The sequence below is a fragment of the Excalfactoria chinensis genome, chromosome 2, assembly GCF_039878825.1.
Source record: "Excalfactoria chinensis isolate bCotChi1 chromosome 2, bCotChi1.hap2, whole genome shotgun sequence".
NCBI classification, from domain to species: Eukaryota; Metazoa; Chordata; class Aves; order Galliformes; family Phasianidae; genus Excalfactoria; species Excalfactoria chinensis.
The window spans coordinates 69,301,587-69,322,172 of NC_092826.1; the positions used below are offsets into that span (position 1 = coordinate 69,301,587).

Sequence of the window (20,586 nt, forward strand, 5' to 3'; positions counted from 1 at the left end):
AGCTGCTGGAATCCTGTGTAGGCAGTGTGGGGCTGAGCAGAGGAGAGGGGGGCAGCTGGCAGCCTGACCTTTTTGTGCAGGGAGCTTTCAGGGCAGCTGCTGATGGCAGTCAGCTGACGTGGGCCCAAAATCGTGACTTACCTAGCCCATGCTTAGCTGAAAGTCAAGCTTCTGTATGGACCCTCCCTGTTTAATTCTTTTTGGGGATAATTTTTTGCTACACTTACTCACATTATGTTTGCAAGGCTAGCTTTTAGTGATACATAGATTCTTACTGGTCTGTCACAGCTGCACTCATGTTCTGTAGCGAGCCCTGACATCCTGTTGGAAGTTGCATTGCTTACATAGTTGGCACACTCCTACTGAAATAACTGCCAATGTATGGAATAGTATTTCATGGTAAAACACTCTTTCAAGTGCCTGAATCATGCTACAGGCACGTTGTCTGGAAATGGCCAGAAGAGCATCCTTGTGATTTCCTTTGTACTCTCGTTTCCTGAAGAAGAACAGGGGATTTTAGTCATTCTATTTTTGTGTAGCAGATTGATGAGAAATCATGCTGGTCTTCAACTGAGATGGACTGTGCTCTGGATCTCTCAGGAAAGCTGTCAGTACTGCAGACTGATGCTCTTGTTTTGGAAAAGATCAAGTGTTTTCCCACTCATGTAGTTCATTAGATGGTAGCATGCTTTCTGACACACATGTCAAGGATGCACTCTGGTATCCTGTTCATAATTTCCTTGAAAACAAACAAAGGAAAAATAAACCAAAACAACTTAGTCATATCACTTTTCTTATGAGCTAATCTGCTATTAGCTGTTCTAAGAAAATCATGCTACTTTGTTTGGAAATCCCAGAAAGAAAAGGGAAGGTTCATGACATACTAGTAAATGCACAAAAATCTGGAAAATGTGTGGGTTCCTGGGTGTGCCTAGTGGTGCTATGCAAGTCATTAAACAAGCCTGTGGAAGAGTTGTGCTGACAAGGAAGCTGGAATCTTTGTCTTCCCAAATGCTTCTGTCTTGCAGAGCACCAGCAACTAATATTGCAGGTTGAAATGAGTTGAGACTGTCTTATTACTGGGTCTTCTTCTTAAGTATCTCTGAGTTCGTTAAGCATGATTTAAGAAGTGGCCATGCCTAATTTAAAGCAGATAAACACATTCCTTTATCTTTGGTGTAAAGTGGATAATTTAGGTAATGAGGAGGCCAAGTTTGAGCTCAGCTTTTCCTAAAGTATTACCACCACAGGCTGTGAATAATGCTTAAGCTGTTGTCTGATAAGATGTGGTGTTTCACCAGTACTGTCACAGGACAGAGATGCTGAGTACCTTTGTCTGGAAGTGCTCCAGCTGTGGCCTGGATTTCTTTGGCTAGCACATGGCATGCCCTGTGTTATTGTGACATGCAGTCTCAGACAGTGACAATTAAACAAATTCTTACATTGCTTTTAGTATCTTGCCTTTGTCAACTCAAATGAGCTTCTTGTTTTCTTTTTTCTTCCAAATGGTGATAATGGATCATTCAGTATCTTTAGTATCAAACTATATTTTGCTCTTCTCCACCCTAATTTATCTTAAGGTTTATCAGCTGGTGCTTCAGGCAGGAGTTATTACTCACCCTACAAATTCTTAATGTTTGTTCTTAATTTAATTGTTGTTGTAGATTATTATCTAAAACTTAGGTATGTGTTATATTGAAATTATACGTTCATCAGGCAGTTAATAACTGCTCAGGTTACTTGTCTATATCTGTATAATATTAACTTGACATTATTGAGGATGTGTTAGGACTTTTGGGTTTTGTTTTGGAAAGAAGTTTCTAGTGTTACAGTGATAGAGACAAACTTTAAATAAATTGCTTCAGCTTTTAATTATCTAAGGCAGTCTGTATATGAATTTTTGTGTAGGTTGTGGAAATATCTTCTTGAGGAAGATGAGCATTCCAGAAACTGGGATGTGGATGTTCGTGGATAATTGAAGGATTCTGTTTCAGAGTAATATAAGCAGAGATTAAACAGTTAAGTGAAATAATTCCAGATTTCATTATACATTTCTGTGGCATCTCCTGGCTAGTTAATTCTCGTATATGTTGAAGCTTTTAATGTAATAACTTCTGTAGCTGAAATAGTAGGCTTTTCATAGATGAGTGGGCAGAGAGAAGGTTAACTCTTGAGTTTAAATTACATTGCATTGAGGGTATTTTAGGTTTTGCCATTTACGGGACACGGTATGAACCATAGTTTAAGTTCAGACGCTTAGATGGTAACTTTTTTATTTGGCTTTATTGAAATGCCATTGCCTAGTACAAATGTGATCTATTTCAGCTACTAAGTCGAAATTTTAAGCAAGGAATGATAGGCCTCATTTATAATTATTTGCTTTTCATCGATAATAGACATAAAAGAGGCAAATAGTTCTGTTTGCAGTGGAGTGGCCCACTTTATTGTTGAGCTTTGCAGCTACAAGATTTCTGGTACATGACTCCAGACTTGTATGCAGCCAGGGAGACTGTGTTTTTAAACTGTCCTCCGATCTGGGAACAGTTGCATCTGGGTATTACATAGGATTAAATAGCAATCATTGTCAAAGCCTATTTGGTAGTAAATCCAGGCAGAGCAACTGTTAAACAAACTGACAGTCAAGCAAACCGTACAAGCAGAAGATACACACCGACAAAGATGGCTTGGATTTTGGACATGCAATGCACATTTTTTTTTCCCATCTGATTGCTCAAACATGACTGGGCGGAAAACGTTTTGACTTGGAAATAATGCTTCTTGGATGAGATAGAAACCTATTTGTTATGGAAATTAGATCAAATTCACTCTGGTCTTGAAATCAAATCCAAGTTTTTGAAATCAGTTTTTTGTTTTTTTCCTCTGATAAAGGATTTGCTGCTGCTTATAAACATCATTTAGTTTACCTATTCTGCTGGTCACAGGCATATTAACCCTGTAGGATATGAACTATGTGCTCCTATAAGTGGGATGCAAACCAAAAAAGTGCTGTACTGATACTTCTGAATGGTAAGTTGATTGAATGTTCCTTATACTTTGTCTTGTAATGGCACATTACAGCCTAATATTCAAAATTAAAGTGAATGTGTAGCAGTGATATGGTAGAATCTTCTCTACTTCTGTGTTAGTTAATGACCTTGTAAGATGGAGAAACAGAAAACACAGTTATGGTGGGTGAAGCTTGACAGTGCTTCTTGACAATGTGTCAAAGCAATTCTGTATTCTTTTACTCTCCAAATAGATGTGGGTAACACTTCATGTTTTAGCATGATGTAAGTGACAATGGCAGCTATGGTATTAGGTGTCAATCAAAATAGCACGCTTGTAATATTAGTCATCTGCTGAAGGGAGCATAAATGCAGATACTGAGCTCATTAGGAAGAAGGAATGTCTGTGGTGTATTTAGTGTAAATAGCACTTCTAAGTAAATGAAGAAGATTCTGGAGACAAGGATATACTGTACAGCGCTGTTCATCTGACAACGATTCATTAAGGAATAATCATTGAGCCAGTAACAACACAGTTATTTCCTTGTTCTAAAATTACTATTGTGGAAAGTGAAAATTCAGGGGATGGCATTGTAGCCGCCTAATGTAATGCAATAATTCCATCTTTTGTGATTTGGTCTATGAAGTCCAGTGGCATTTATTTCTGTTTCGAAGTGAGAAGGACCTGTAAAGATCTTTCCTAGTTCAAGACTCAAGTCAACATGTGAGGAATGGTTAATTTTCTTGAAGTTGCCATAGTATGTTAAAATTGAAACTCACAGTTGAGCTTCTAATGTTTGGTACCCTTTAAATGAACTGCATGGGTATGGCTGGTTTGTTTAACTTAGTTGAGCTTCTGTTTCTTTGGTAGGCTCCCTGCTCTGGCTCTGCAAGAGCTGGCTCTTACTCTTCAGTAATATCCTTCAACTCTACAATACTTGTTAAGTATGCAGAAATACAAAGTGTATGTAGAACGAGGAGGCTATTTTAATCGGGATTATACACTTATTTTACTGTATGATACGTTGATTTCTGTTAAATGTAGTCAATCACTTTAAGTAATTCAGCAAGTTGAATACGTGGGTTTTTAATTTTTTATATTTTTTTACTAAAAACAATCTCTGCTCTCAAGACTATTCCACAACTGAAATTCTTCAACTTGTTTCCCTGTAGCTTACAATTTTATTTATTTATTTATTTATTTATTTATTTATTTATTTAGAAGAACTGACAAGACTTGCACTTAAAGGCGAAGTCTGTTTGTTTAAACACTAACCTGCATTTATTTCATTAAACACAGATCTGGTTTAAGATAACTCTATTGGTCCTGGACAACCTTGTGGTTCTAAAAATCTGTAAATGTGCAAATGTGCTATAGAATTTTGTTTGTTCTTAATTTGGTTGTGCCTACAGATTCAGTGTGTGTCTGAGAGATGTTCGTTCGTGGCTGCCATTACAAAGTCTTCTTCCTTTGCCTTTTTTAAAGTATCTCTCTGAGTAGTTTATTCCCTTTTATGATTCATGCCCTTAACCTCTTTGGTGGAGTGATGTGCTAGTAAGAAATGCTCATTAATGTCCTTGTATCTTCATATTAGATATATGAATACCAATGTGGTTTCAATACCTTAGTGTTGACCAATAATCGTCAATAAGCCTTCTCTTAATGAAGGCAGAAATTAACACTTCAAATAATTACAGTTCCTTGTTTTTAAATAGCCAAAATATGCAAAATTGGTTACAGACATTTGTGACTTAATACAGATAAGCTGGTTTACTTTTGACTTGAACAGAAGGTTGTTTACTTCCAACTAATATTTGTTAGCTCATCCTTGTGTCCTGCCTTAAATACATATTTGGAAGTCTGCTTGATGGTTAATCAAAGAAAGAATCCTTAACCTACTTCTGGTAAATATCATGCAATTCTGTCTTATGCTGGCGCCGCCATCAACAGGAACTATTTATCAAATTACATCTTCGATAGTGTTGCTGCATGGAACTTGTCATAACCCATTCCTTCACTTTTCCTGTGTGTCAGTACTTGCACACACACACGTATAACCACCACAATCATTTCATGGGCTGTCAGTAACTGTTTGCACAGAGCTCTATTAGCAGAAAATCAAACTAGTTTAGCTATAGTGGACTTCTGAGCTAGCAGTTTGTCTTAGTGAAGTGTTTCCTTTTTGGAAAGCTACAAGTAACATTCAGGCAGATCCCTGTGGTTAGTCCACAGGCTGCCAGTAGTTACTTTCTACCTAATCTACCTGTGTCACCTTGCATTGGTGTGTTTGATAGAAGCATTTAAAGGGTGTGATATATTAAAGTCTTCAATGTCTTGAATCAGCTGGTAGATACTGCAGACTGGGCTGTCATGGTAAAATGGAAGCAGACTGGTAAGTTTTACCACCTAGAAGCTCTGTAGCAACTCTTATTCTGCTTTTTATCTAAGTGATTCAATATTGGGTGCTGCAAAACAAGTGTAGATGAAGGGCTATTTCAGTGAAACAAACAAATAAATCAAAAATGCAACAAACTTGACTTTCTCATTTAATTAGTAGTCATTTTGAGAAATCAAATATGTAAATACCACCATAATGTCAGTATTATTTTAAATTGGAAAGTTTATAAAAACCTAAACAACTAAGTAGGTTAAGGAACTCATATCAATAGTAACACTTTGAGCCAAAAGCTTCAAGAGTGACAGTTTAACAAATCTGGGAATAAGAACATTCATTTAAAAAGTGATTTTAATGGCAGTCAGTTACCCAAAGAGGTCAAAAGCAGGCCTTGTCTAAAGATGGGATTATCTCACATCTGCCAACAACAGGCTGCTTTGGTAGGCAGTTTAAGCTTCTAATATTAGCCTTGTCTGAGATGCATGTTGGGCTTGTTCAAGACATTTTCTTTTATATCCAAATAAACCTTGTATAGTTTTGTTGATTTTGATTCTCAAATTACTGTTCTGTGTAACATGATAATAAAACCAAAACCATTGAGACAAATTGAAATACTGCATTATGATGCTTAACTTGGATCCTTTGCGTCATCATGCATTTAGTTATTTTATGGATGAGAGAAAGAACGTGTCCTCTTATTTCAAAATTTTGCTTTTAATGAGTCTCAATTATTTCATATTTCTTTTACCCTGATGTTGAGATGGAAGTATAATTTTTAGCCTGCTTTGAAATCAGGGCAATTTTGCTGCTGCTAACAGCATTAATGTTCTGAGTGGTACTTATCCTGCTGCCAGTTTGTTTGGCAACTCATTCTTTGAGCATTTACAAGCTGTGGAGTTGGTCTGGGTTTAGTGCACTCAGTTACCAAATTCAGAACTAAGCTAACATTAAAGCATGCTAGATAGGAGCTAACTGGAATACATCTGTATGCAGTTGAGTTGTCATGGTCTAAGCCAGGCATGTCCAGATTTCCTGTAGGCCCCCTTCAAGTACTGGAAAGCCACTAGAAGGTTCCCCTAGAAGGTTCCCCTGTAATCTTTTTTTCTGAAGGCTAAAAAGCCTCAACTCTCTCAATCTGTCCATACAGAGAAGGCTCTCCAGCCTCAGATCATCTTCATGGCCTTCCTCTGGACCTGTTCCAGCAGCTTGATGTCCTTCTTGTGTTTGGGACCCCAGAACTGAATGCAGTACTCCATGTGGGGTCTCACAAGAGCAGAGCAGGGGAGGAGAATCACTTCCCCAGACCTGCTGGTCATGCTTCTCTTGATGCAAGCCAGGATATGGTTGGTTTTCTGGGCTGCAAGTGCACTCTAGGGAGTCAACTGCCCCACTCAGTTTGGTGTTATCTCCAAACTTGCTGAGGGTGCACTTGGACACTGTCCATGTCACCTACAAAGATGTTAAATAGCACTGGTCCCAGCACCAATCTCTGAGGAACACCACTCATCACCAACCTCCACTTGGACATTAAGCCATTGACCACAACTCTGAGTGCTACCATCCATCCAATTCCTTATCCAGCAAGTGGTCTGTCCATCAAATCCATTTTTCTCCAATGTGGTGACCAAGGTATCATGTGGGATGGTGTCAAATGCTTTGCACAAGTCCAGGTGCTCTTCCTTTATCCACTGATGCTGTGATTCTATCATAAAAAGCCACCAATTTTACCGGACATGACTTGCCCTTGATGAAGCCATGTTGGTTACTACCAATCACTTCATCTTATTTTCCATGTGCCTTAGTAAGGCCTTCAGGAGGATCTTCTCCATGATCTTGCCAGGCCCAGAGGTGAGACTGACTGGTCTATAGTTCTCTGGATCTTATTCTTTTCCTTCTTGGAAAATGGGGGTTATGTTTCCCTTTTTCCATTTTCTGTGAATCTTACCAGACTGCCATGACCTTTACAATGAATAGCAGCTTGGTGGCTTCATCAGCCAGATCCCTTAGAACCTATGGATGGGTCTTGTCGGGTCCCATGGACTTGTGCATCTTCAGGTTCTTAGATGGTCTTGAACCTGATCTTTACTTACAGCAGGCTGATCTTTCTTCCAGTTCTTAGCTTTGCTTTCTGCAGCTTGGGTGGTGCAGCTAGAGCCCTTGCTGGTGAACACTTTCATAAGTGTTTCTTTATCTTATCAGAGAGAAATATCTCATGCTTCACTGTTACTCCTTACCTGCCATTGCGTTTTGGCAGTATATACATCTGTGAACAACTGTTTTCAAGGATTAAATAGAAGAAGAGTATCATTTCATCAAAAAGTCTCAGATGAACACCTTGAGACCTCAGTAAGAATTGTAACCACTGCCACTGAGCTAACCTGATGCCTTTGTTTCACACACACACACACACACACACACAAAAGGTGAAATATCCCACTGGTTTTACATTTTTGTTCATTAAGTAAATGTTTTGTTGCTTATATATTAACAATATTGTAAGTTTTATGAGGACTGCTCTCAAAGTAATGCCTCCTGTTTTATTGTTTGGCTCATGATGTCTGATGGGGACATTGGTGGTACAGCAGTAGAGGCTGAACCTTCCCACCAGTATTCTGTTACGTTTTGTTGCTGTGTGACAGACGGCAGCAGAGGGACAGTCTGACAGAATGGCGTCTGACATGGAAGTGTGTATGCAGCAAAGTTGTGTCACTGAATTCCTCCATGTGGAAAAAATTGCACCCACTGACTTTCATCACGGTGCTTTTCTATGAGGAGAAAACAGTGGATGTGAGCACAGTGAGGCGGTGTGGTTCTGCAGTGGTGACAGTATGTTGCTTCAGCTGATGCAGATTGTTTTGAGTGTGGCATGCAGACTCTTGTTCATCACTGGAGAAAATGTGTAGCTAATGGTGGTGACTATGTTGGAAAATAGCATTTAGTAGCTTAGATTTTGCTACATCAAATAGTGTTATTGTCTTTGTATCAGTTATAGTTTTTATGGAAATAAATAGGAGGCATTACTTATGGAGGAACTATATGTGCAGCCCAAGCCAATTTGTATTCACTCAATGCAGGCCAGGCAAGCCAAAAGGTTGGACCTTTTTAGTTTTTTAGAGAGAAGTTTCTGTACATGTCTTGCAGTCTTTTAACTGAATGCTCAATAACACAACGTTGGATTCAGTGCCATTTCCCATGTTCTACCCCACTGTCTGTTCAAACACTTTGAAAAAGCCAAGTGACTTGGTCTGGATGTTGTACAGTATTCAAGTAGTCAATGGCTAGAAAGGCTCAAAAGGTGAGGTAAGCCTCTAATGTGACTTGATTGCTCAGATTTTGTTTGTTTGGTCTTGAAGTAATGGTAGAATGTTCCATTCAAGTTGCCAAACTCTCATGTCAGAGTACCAGAGCTCTGAAGTGAAATAGAATGCAGCCACATGACTTGTCTGCAACAAAAGTGGCCCAATACCAAAAGCACTTCAGAACAGAGTGCTTCTCATTTAATCATATGTAAAAAAATATGTATTTGCCAAACAAAATAATGCATCAAAAACTCCCATTTTAACATGATGAGATGGTGCTAGAAATAAAAACACTCAAAAATAAAAAAAATTAAATGTGAATGCAGCTGGAGAAGTCCTATTCCCACTGTGCTGCCGATCTGTTCTACGAAGGTTAGTTTTTCCAACCATGCATTCTAGGTGACTTAGAACTGCTAATTGGTTTTAAAGCTTAACATTTTCAGAGAGAATCTGTGCATTTGGTTGTGTCAGAAACTGAACACATGAGGAAGGGAGACATTGTTAAAACTTCACCTTCTGCTTTTAAAATGCATTGTTGGCCGCTGAAGTCATGCAGGCTTCTGAAGTAATGCGTTCCTATGCGTGCCAAAGTGCAGAGCTGCTTGTTAGTACATTCAGAATGCTAGCTCCTTCTGTTGGCTCACACAGCTTATCCAGGGAATCTTGTTTTTAGAGTCTTGTGAAGTAAAAGTCCCCCCCAAAAAACATTTTAATCTGTATTAGGTTAGGTAGGTTTTTGTGAACTTAATGAAAGATATTGCAGCTTAGTGACAGGATGAGGGGAAATGGCTTTAAAATGGAAGAGGGTAGATTTAGACTAGATATCAGGAGAAATTCTGTACTGTGAGGGTGGTGAGACACTGGAACAGGCTGCCCAGCGAGGCTGTGGATGCCCCCTCCCTGGAAGCACTCAAAGCCAGGCTGGATGGGACTTTGAGAACCTGGTCTAGAGGGAGGTGTACCTGCCCTATAGCAGGAGGTTGGAACTGGGTGATCTTAAAGGTCCTTTCCAACCCAAACCATTCTGTGGGCAGGCGGTGCGAGTGTCCTCTACCGCACTGAAGCGGTCCCCGTGCGCTGCCGTCTGCTACCGGTGCGAGTGGGATAGGCGGCTGGGACCGTGTGCCTATTACCGCTTGTTCCGCCCGCGCTCTGGGAGACGGGAGGATACAGCATTCCTCCTTACTGTAACAGTAGCTCCCCGCTAAAGCATATGGTTTGTTTCAGTGCGCACGTGAACGTTACGTTATGGAAAGAAGCAACAGCCCTTCGGCGCCCGACCGTGCAGGCTCCCGTCCGGAGCGGCGGCCGTCTTTATCCTCGGTACGGGCCGAAAGCCCTTTGTTCCGGGGCGGCCGGGCCCACCTGGGGGCGGTCAGGGCGGGGCTGCAGCGCGGCCATCCCCCCGCCCGGCTCTGTCGCAGCGCCGCGCCGCCGCTGATGTAGTGGCTCTGCGGCGTCACGTGGCAGCCCCGCGAGGTGGCGGCGCCATGCGCGGCACGGGGGTGCGGAAAAGAACAAGTGAATGAAGCCTCCAAATGCCTTAAAACCTACGAATCCCACACGCGATAAGTTGGAAGCACAAAAGCAATGCTTTTTGCTATAAAAAAAAATAAATATTTTGAAGGACGTGCAGCCCGGCTCTGGTATTTTGACTGATTTTTAGGGTTGATGGAAACAGTTCCTCCTATCGGTGCTCAGGATGAAACAGCGCAGGGAGATTCTTTGCTTGCTGGTTTGTGCTGCCCTTGCCGTAGCCTCCATCAATTGCAGTGGGGAAATAAGTTTCTCCAGATGGTGGTTTGGAACAAGAGCCAAAGGACATGAACTAACATGCTGCGCTCCAGCTGTTGCTGTGCAAAATGTAGGAGCTACCACCTTTCACTTGAGCTGCGTTTCAAACCGAAACATACATAATACTGCTGTTAAAGCAGTAAGGTAGGACAGGAGACTGGGTGCTGTGATAGTGTGGGACTGTGAAGCTGCATGTCAGTAGTGGCTGCCATCAGAAGCACCAGGAACACTACAGAGGTGTGCTGTTGGGGCATGGCAGCACTGAGCTGTGCTCCCACCAAAGCAGGTGAGCTCCCAGCAGTGCTGGTGGGACAGCAGGAGCAGGATGAATGCTTGCAGGGAATATAGAAGCAGAAATCTCTTTGCTTTAAAGGAGGAAAATAGGTCAGGTTCTGCGTCTCAGTTCAGTTTTGATTGAAAAATGCGTATTTGTAGAATTACAGAATTGTTAAGGCTGAAAAAGATCTCTAAGATCATCCAGTCCAACTGCCAACCCACCCCTACCATACCTATTCAATCACAGAGTCACAGAATGTCCCAGGTTGGAAGGGACCTCAAGGATTGTCAAGCTCCAAGCCCCCCACCACCACCACAGGCAGGGCCACCAGCCTCCACATTTAATACTAAACCAGGCTGCCCAGGGCCCCATCCAACATCAAATTAAGGACAGGCTTCTTGGTATCCTTGTTGTAAACGCCTGTAGGCTTTACAGTCTGGTCCAAGAGAAAGTCTGAAAGAACAAAAGGTGAATGCCAAGGTTAATAATGTTGCTCGAAATACTGTATGTCATTAAAATAAAAACACTGATGGAATTCCTCATTTTTTCCTGAAAGGAAGATATATGTTCCTAAAGATACACTAACAACCATTCTTAAAAGTCAGTGCTGAGTTACCATACTACCTGTTGTATCTGCTCATCAGGGGGCTTGTGAAGGGTGGAGAACGGAGCTACGTTCTTTGCTGTAGTTTCTCTGAATTTTGTTGTTTTGTTGCAACATACAAGATGGTGTGAGATTCCTGAACAGAAATGAACACAGGCAACGTCTATATCAGGAAGTGATAACGGTGCAGTTGGTGAACTGACAGCTCTGATTGCTCTGTGAATGCTGTGCTTGAGTACAAAAGTATGAATAGTTAAGCCACTCATGAAATTGAATTTGGCACATAAAATTCCAAGTTAAAATCAGAAAAAGCTGTCAGTAATGCCATACGTGCATTAGCATTAGTTACCTTTTGTATCCCTTTTACTAGCGCTGTTTTTGCCATTTTCTGCTTTCTGAAAGTTCTTTCTCACGTGTCCGTCAGCGCTCTGGGTCCATCTGTATTCCCAGGAACTGGTGAAGCTCTGCAAGTGTTTTTCCAGACCTTACTGATGAAAAGAAAGAATTGAATGGTTCTACTGACTTACTCTGTGCCGTTTCATATATAGTAACTTCAGCGTAAAGATGTGAAGGGTTTCACTGGGATGCGTGTGAATCTATTCAGGTTTTGTATTTTCCATAGGCTATAGCAATCCTTAGAAACTGGCCCACTGCCCTATTTTAAAAACCTCTACGTAGCAAAATAAGAGAGTAGGAACCTGCTGTGTGCTCTCTTTTTCTTCGCACTTGGAAAACATGGGAGGTAATGCATAAACAAACCTGTAGCTGACTTTTATCATATGCAGTTGTTAACTGATACTCTGAGCTGAGTAAACCTATAGGCTTTGGAGGGTTAAGATTAATGTCATCACTTGAGGTATGAGGGAAGAAAAAAAGGCAAACAATGAAACCTGAACGCATCAGGCTAATAATGATTTTAGTACATTTGCAGCTACTTTATTCTGCCTTTTGTTTTATTTGCCTTTTTTCTTAATAAGCTTGAAAGCAATTTCTTTTGAAATGTAGCTGTGATGTCTTTACAGTTGCAGGGAGGATTAGCTCAGATTTCAGAATCTTGTAGTTAATATTGTTTATGCCATGAAACAGAAGAAATGCAGCAACGTCTTGGAGCCTATTTCATAAATATTAACTGGCAACAATTGTTCTTCTCTCTAATCCCCAAAAAAGTTCATGAACACTGAGGGGCAGTGAATGCAAGAAGCTGTGCAGAACAACTTAGGGTCTCTGCACCTTACCTAGAGGTAGGGCGATGCTTCTTGGGTAGGAAATGGTCTCTCTTTATCTATTTATTTATTTTCTGTGGAAGTTGTTTTAATTTTCTTTCTAGCAAATAGTTCACTTAGAACTAACAGAGGTCAGTCTTATTCCTGCTAGCTCCCCCAGTCATTGGAGTTGTGGTGTCAGTGCAGTAGCTCTGCATCCCCACCATCTATATCCCTAAGGCTTTAGTGTTTCCTTCCCATGCAAGCTGGCATAGAATCACAGAATCACAGAATTGTAGGGGTTGGAAGGGACCTCTAGAGATCATCGAGTCCAACCTCCCTGCCAAAGCAGGCTCCCTACACCACGTCGCACAGGTAGGCGTCCAGGCGGGTCTTGAATATCTCCAGAGAAGGAGACTCCACCACCTCCCTGGGCAGCCTGTTCCAATGCTCCGTCACCCTCACCGTAAAGAAGTTCTTGCGCACATTCGTGCGGAACTTCCTATGCTGAAGTTTCAGCCCATTTCCCCTAGTCCTATCTCCATGCACTACTGAAAACAGACCAGCCTCGCCACTATGGCTCCCACACCTCCGGTATTTATAAACCTGGATCAAGTCCCCTCTCAGCCTTCTTTTCTCAAGGCTAAACAGACCCAGTTCCCTAAGTCTCTCCTCATAGGGGAGATGCTCCAGTCCCTTCACCATCTTTGTGGCCCTCCGCTGGACTCTTTCCAAGAGATCCCTGTCTTTTTTGTACTGGGGAGCCCAGAACTGGACACAGTAGCTCATGGATTTTGAAGAGATACCTATTGGAACAGGACCGTGAGTTGGAACAAAGGGAATGCTGTGTTGGAAAAAACTCCTGAATGCGGTTTCTGTGATTTAGGGTTTGATTTCTGTCACAAAGAGACAGGGGTGAGAAGGGCGGTGCTGTAGGGTGCAGCCCAGTGGAGGGGGCACTTTTGCTGTTGTTGTATCCTGTGATGAGGCAAATGACATGGAATAATTCCTCTGGAATCAGGAGAGAGCTGAAAGCATCAGTGTGTCCTATGATGAGTCTCTGGCTTCTTTTTCATTTGTGGCTGTAAAAAGATTTGGATTTTATGTTTCAAGGTGAAAAGTAGTTGTGTTTGTAAATCTGCAAGTTCAGGATGAGTGTTCTTTTTTAGCCTGACTGTCTTTTCAGGGAGCTTTTTCTGCCATGTTTCAAACAAGTTTTGAGTCAACTTTGTGAGAGAGGCAGCAATGGATGAGCATTTGTTCAGCCTCTTCACAAAGAGATGCTGCTCTCAGCCTCAATTTCCTTTTTTTTTTTTTTTTTTTTTTTTTTGCTGTCTTAGTAAGATAATTCTTATGAATCTGGGTTATGGCCTTTGCATAGTGAGTTCATGTGATTTCAGTTTGCCTCAGCAGAGCATCAGTGAAGGTACCTGAAAATGCCAAAGAGATTTCAGTATTCCAGCAGCAGTAACACATCTTCAGGGAAACTGTAATTGTGTTTTTTATCTCTGTTCTGTAGTTGATCTGTTAGCTTTAAAGATGCATGTGCCACTAGTTCATATGTAGCCTTTGCCTGTGTGGCTGTAGCCAAATCCTGCAGTGCAAGGTGATTAACAGAGGTACTGTATCTTACTGTATCTGAAGGACCCTTCTGCTTTACACTGGGGCAGCGTTTCTCTCAGATGCGTGAACCACCGAGCAGGGCAACGAGCTGTTACTATGGATCTGAGTTGCTTGCTGTACCTCAGTGCCTGGGGACCTCTGCTGTGTGATGCAATCCTTCAGTAAGCACTGGGTGGTGGCACTACTCCAGTGGGAGGCTGTGCTCATGGAGCTCTTGGAATTTGTAATTCTGAACACTTACTGGAGAGAAGCATCTCCTAAATGGAAGCGGGCTCCTTGTCCATGTGCTTCTTTAACTACTTATGTTGCATATTAATTAGCATGATTTGAGCTTCCTCCTCCCGGCAGACAGTTAGAGACATGTCTGTATGATGTGTGGGGCAGCAGCAGGGTTAGGTGCTGCCTATTCAGAGCATTTAGCCATAATCAGGTCTTCCTTTGGTGGGTGCTGAAAGGGTGATGTTCCTGTTTGGGGAACAGAAGTGTCTGTGAAAGATGCAAGGATAGAATTTGTTATTAAAATCCGCATTCAGAGTAAAAGAAAAAAAAGATCATATTGGACTTACTGAGTGGTGAAGTGAACAATAAATGCGTGCACACTATGCCTGTAAGGGCAGCAGCATGCCCACTGCTGCAGCCTTTGTCCACCGTGGGGGATGGGGAGGATGATGTCATCTCCCAGCTTGGATGACGTCACCTCCTGTAGTGTGCAGTAGCCGTGGGTCCTGGCCACTCAAAATACGGTACTTTATTGCCTCATTCATTCTCCTTGCTCCGTGTGTTCCACCATCAATTGTAATCCCCACAGCCTTTTCTTTTAAGCTTTAATGCTGCGGAACTGGAATAAAAACAATGTGTTTAGAGCAGTGTAGGAGTGCAGTAGGAGGGGTAATCTGAGGCAGTGAGCTGCAAGGATGCACAGACCTGGAGCCAGGCGCTGCCACAGTGACTGGGCTGCTCACCTACAGCCACCCCTTTGTGCCCACAGAAATGGATGCGCTCTGGGCAGAGCGGGCTGTGCACCATCTGAGGTGCTGCAGGCAGGCTGCAGGTTGGAAGGAGCCGGCAGGGTAATTCTGAGTTAAAATGGAAAGCAAACACAGCACTAGTCACTGCATGCTTTGTAGGTGAGGAGAAAGTGTTTTCTACCTCCAAATTTGCTGTAAAGAAAAGGAATTTCTTTGGAAAACTGTGCAGGTTAAATCAGCATTAAGCTTACAGCAGGCAGATGAAAGCACAGCACAGCAAGCATTCAGCTCTGGAAGTGTGCCTGCATGCCCTAGCAGTCAGCTGAGACCCAAGTACTTCAGGATGGAAAAAGATATTTGCCGTCTCTTTAGATTGAGTTATTTAAGCCCAAGGTTGTCTTAAACTTGTGGTTATAGCTTTAGTTCCTACTGAATGCAGACACGGTAGGAATCAAACAGTAGGCAGTTTCAGTAAACAACTGCTAATCTGTAACCAATACATTGTAAGTAAGGCAAGAGGTCCCTTCTGGGCCACCTGTAACCCTTGGGAGTCTTGGGGTTGGCAGGAGGCAGATCCCTGCTCTCCTCAGCCATGGTGGGCCTGGCGCTGCTCCTGGCAGGGCGCTGCCTGAGTGAGCGCTGCGCTGCTGGTCAGCTGCTCTGAGAGCTCCTGTCCAGTCTGGGTTTAGTTGTGTTGCAGCTTTCACAGGGAATCAAACAGGGAACTAGCCAGAGAGATTTGTTCAGTGTTCTGTTTGCAGTCAGTGGGTGGTGAGACAGTATCCCAGCTGAATACTTGCAGGGAAATGAGAGGACACTGCTGTGGCCTATATATGTGATATTTCTTACTGACGTTTCTCTGATGCATTTTTAAAAAATGCCTGGTGGTTGCCAGTCTGCAGTCTAACACAGGAAATCTGTCATGCTGCTTCACTCACCTTTCAAGAGAGGTGATAGCTGCTGAGCATCACTGACAGGTTCTGCTGCCCCCTCCAGAAAGGAAGAGCAATACATTTTTGGAGAGGCTGGCATATGCATACCTGAGCTTGCTCTTGTAGTAACTGCCAGAAGATGTCAATAATTAAGAAGCTTATTTTATCTCAGAATAGATACTATCTTCAAAGATGATTTGTTGCTCTTTAAAGGAAAAGTTTAGAGTCTGGCCACAGAAATGCAATGGAAGAGAAGAGTAGGGCTAGCTGGTGATCTATGGCTTTGCAAAATTGACTGTAATCACTCCCCCTAGGGACCACTTAAAACTGCGTGTGTGTAGAATTAACAAGGCAAAACGTGCCTTCTGTTACAAGATCCTGCAAGGCAGCAGAAAATGTGCAGCTTTATCTCTGATTCTGCTTGTGGAAGTGATGTAAGGAAAATCAAAGCTAAATTGTGGTGTTATATTAGGCTTTTATTTACTTATTTATTTATTTATTTTAATTAGAGGATGGAAAGTGGTTAGTGCCTGCTCTAAAGGTGTCTACTCTTATTAGCTTGATATTGCTCCTGTGCTCAAGCTAAAGTTCGAATGTTTAAAGTAACAGGAGCCAGGTGATATTTATAACTTACGGATGAAAATGGCTAATGGCAGTGTTCTGTCTTTTACTGAGTCTTGCTATCATGCTATGATGTTTGTGTTAAGTTAGTCAGAGCGATGACTTGTTTATTGATAAATGTTAGATGTTTACTTTTTGCAGCCTTTTATTATAAGGTTATCTTAATTGTTATTGTTTTAACACCGAGATGGTTTCCCAGAGGGAAATGTTACACAGCACTTTCATTAAATGTAGTAGTTTGTCTCTGATTTTCTGACTAATTACCTCCTATTGATGTTTTTCAGGGTTTCGCAAAAATGATGAAATGAAGGCTATGGAAGTTTTGCCAATTTTAAAAGAAAAAGTTGCATACCTTTCAGGTACAGTTCTTTTGTTGTATAGTGTATAACTGTCATATCAGTTGCATACAAAGTGGTACTGTAAATACTAGAACTGTCATTGTAGAAATCACAGAAATGCAGGAGAGCAGCAAATACCATGAAGTATCCCAAACGTAACATAAAGATTGGTGTGAAGAGATCTATAATAATAAAGGTATGTGTTTTGTTAAATGGAGAGCAAACTTCTTGTCCTGCAACTCCCTGCATATCCAGTAATGTTACTTAAAACAACTTCCTGTGCTGAAATCATATTCCTTGATTCTTCCAATCAAGGAATCCAGTTCTTCTGCTGGATAGTTTTACAGCGTTGGAGTTGTTACAGGTCAGACTGAGGCATGGGAGAAATGTCCTTGTTGCAGAGGTGAGGTTTCAGTGTGTATCTTTTGAAGCACACATGTCTACATGGTGAAATGAGTTAGCATCTAATTTAACCTATCTCTTGCATACACTTGGAACATTAGTTGTTTACCTAAGAAGAAGTAGCAGAGGATTTAACAGTGCGTAACATGCTCTATAACTCAATAACTTTACTTGCTGGAATGATGACTGTCCAAGGTGCTTATTCTTGTGAACTGCGTTTTGAGCCTGACTTTCTGAAGTAAGTACTTCCAAACCTGTTGGAATGAGTCAGCATCATTCTCTTTGCCATAATTGTAGTGTCAGATGACTTGGTGTTTATTTTTGTTTCTTCTGTTTTTGTTTCTTTTGTTGTTTGTTTTTGTGTATTTGTTTTGTTTTGTTTTGTTTTGTTTTTTGCAGGGAGGAGGGTGGGAAAGGGAATGATTTATTTGGAAGTAAAGAAATAAGATTTATATTCGATATAAAGCTTAAAAAATAGTCCCTGAAATTGCTAGAGATTTGCTGTGGATCACGATGCTTGTAGGTGCAGTGAGGAGTTTACAGTACTTCATCCTTTCTATGCTGCTAAGTATCATTCTAAAGCAAAAATAATGTTTTGTAAAGTGACTGACATAACAGACCGGTTTTCTGATAATTTAGATTGTCTTGATGCTTTTCCTTATGAATTATAATGTTGATGAAGTCTTGCTTAAAACTGTATTTTCAGAGGAAAGGAAAAAAGTAAATGAATTAAATATATAATTTTGATCCCTCGTTGCTGTTTTGTTTTGACCTTCCTTTATGGCACTTCAAGAAAAAAGTAATCTGTTTCCATTCCCAAACCCCTACATTTCCAGATTATCCAGAGCTTAGTTTAGACCCCTTAGGGGGGGAGGTGAAAGATGATAGGCTTTCTCTAATGTATGCTTTTAACCATTTGGCCTTCTCAAAAGGCACTAATGCTGTGAAAGTAAAGAAGGCTAAATGTAAGCTGAAGCTGTATTCAAATGGAGATGATAGATTATTAACTAAGGGAGAAGAGGAGCAGGCAGGCAGAAACTGCTGCCAGTGTGCCTGTGTGAAGGTAGTTAACTTCTGACAGAAGAGCGGACCAAACAGCTGTGGGCAATGAGCTTGGCCGGAGAGAAAACGAATCCATACTGTTTCACATTTCCATTGCAAGTTGGTCAGAAATGAAATGAAGCACATCAGTAATACAAGCAATTTAAACAAACAATGGCCTCTCAAAACCAAACCAATCTAACACCACCACTGGGGCTTAAGCATTTTGGAACAAGGTCTGTCAAACCTTATATCTGGGGATATACAGCTATGTGAGAACATTGGACTACTGGCTTAGAGAGGCTTTCAGTGTGCGTGCTTTGTTTCATTCAGAAGCACAACTTCTGCTTTAGTACTTGGTATTAGTATTTATAGGTACAGTAAGTAGTTAAGGTTTGTAGAGTAGGAGAGAGCTTTTGGATTCCACTACAGTCTTCATACCTAAACAGTGCTCCTCATTCAAGCACGAGACTGTTTCACTGATAGCTGTTTCCTAAGCCATTCTTGAAATAATGTTCTGATCCAATCAGAAATCTTAATACACTAAGATTTATCAAACACCTTCTACTGAGGTACTAATTTCACTTTGACTACACTGCATTGCAATTCAACTCTATATGAACTTTCCTTTTTGTCTCCAGTAGGTGCTTCTTCAATCTGTTCTAGGTTGTAATTATAAATTGCTTTGTTTCAGTCTTTCCATTTGTTTGCATGCGTACACATTTTACACATCTGCTCAATATAAATTTTTACTTTTATTTTTTATTTTTTTGCACAGTCTTTTGAAAAGGCTGTTTCAGGCACTGCTTTTTCTCTGCCATAAACCACAGTAGGTTTGATGTGATTCACTCTTGGGTTTCTCCTTCATTGTCACAATCTAGTCTCTTTTAGTGAACTGTTAATGATGTGTTTTTGTAAATTGAAAAGATGAGTGGGTTTTTTTTATAATCTAGTATATCTGAATATGTATTTAAAGAGAATTCAACTACCTTGTATCTGTTATCTGTGGCACAGAGCAGGGTAGCAGACTTTTTTTGTTTTGTTTTAAAGAAATACAAACTATATGCAGTACAATGGACAAATGAGAACTATAATGCACTTACTCATCTGTACTTTCTAAAATCTGTGGGCTGTGTGCTCACTGTCCAGTCTTGTGCCTTCCCAATGCAGCTCTATGCTATTCCCATTCTGCCATCAGTGAGTGGGAATAAGAGATAGTCACCTCCCTCTCCATAAATACCTGATGCTTAGATTTGCTTAAGTATTTTGAGAGTAGTTGAAAAGGCATTTTCTAAAAAAAAAACTACACTGCTCAACCTGATTGGTTTTGGTGCCATTTGGAGACCATTGACAAGACTGCTGTTAGTGATGTAAGCTGGACAGAAGTGATTCATGTTAGCTGACTCATGTGAGTTGATCAGCTACTTGTATGACACATCTTGGCATCAACAAAGAGAATAGCTCAATACCACGGAGGTTTTGTACAAACAAAAAAGGGTAGAAATGGAAGTCTGACTGATGAAAGTAGTAGCTTAATATGTTTTTGTAAAACCAAGACAAAAAGAGGGCTGACTTGAACAAAGGCTATTGTGAAACAGGAAATTCCCACCTGGTGCCTAATGCATTGTTACTTTTAATGTTCCAGTTTGTGTATGACACAGGAGCATCAGGAAGAAAGGAAATGAGAGTAATTTATTGGAAAAGGCCGAAGTTTGGCTCTCCAGGCATAAAGTTGATAAAAGCTTTAGCAGATAAGAAAAAAAAAAATAAAAAATGTTGTATTCTAAAGCCCTGGGAACTTTTTTGCTTAATACTTAACAATCTTAATATTTGGTTTAAAACTCAATAGTGGAACTAATTTTGCCAAAAATCGAGTCTGTATTCATTTCTTCATTAGTCATCTAGACCTGAAATTTGTGTGACGAATTTTGTCTCCAACAAATGAAAATTTCAGGATGTGATTTATCTGGAGTTTATGAACCATAGTTTAAAAATGGTGATTATTATTTTTTTTTATTATGATTTTTTGTGGTGTACATGGAGCTGGGAGCCATGTGAGATAGTGTCCAAAATAACCTAAAAAG

The 20,586-nt window shown here is 40.9% G+C and overlaps 1 protein-coding gene across 2 annotated transcripts in view; it reads left to right on the forward strand.

The window, feature by feature from the left end:
- The window catches only part of TRIO (trio Rho guanine nucleotide exchange factor), a 224,951-nt gene that overhangs the window by 43,790 nt on the left and 160,575 nt on the right, over positions 1-20,586 (forward strand). For both annotated transcript variants that reach the window (XR_011902859.1, XM_072329481.1), the window contains exon 2: positions 17,006-17,080. Coding sequence is in view for 1 of the 2 variants with exons in the window: in XM_072329481.1 (XP_072185582.1) it covers positions 17,006-17,080 (75 nt within the window). In the remaining variant the exon portion in view is untranslated. The remainder of the gene's footprint in view (positions 1-17,005; positions 17,081-20,586) is intronic.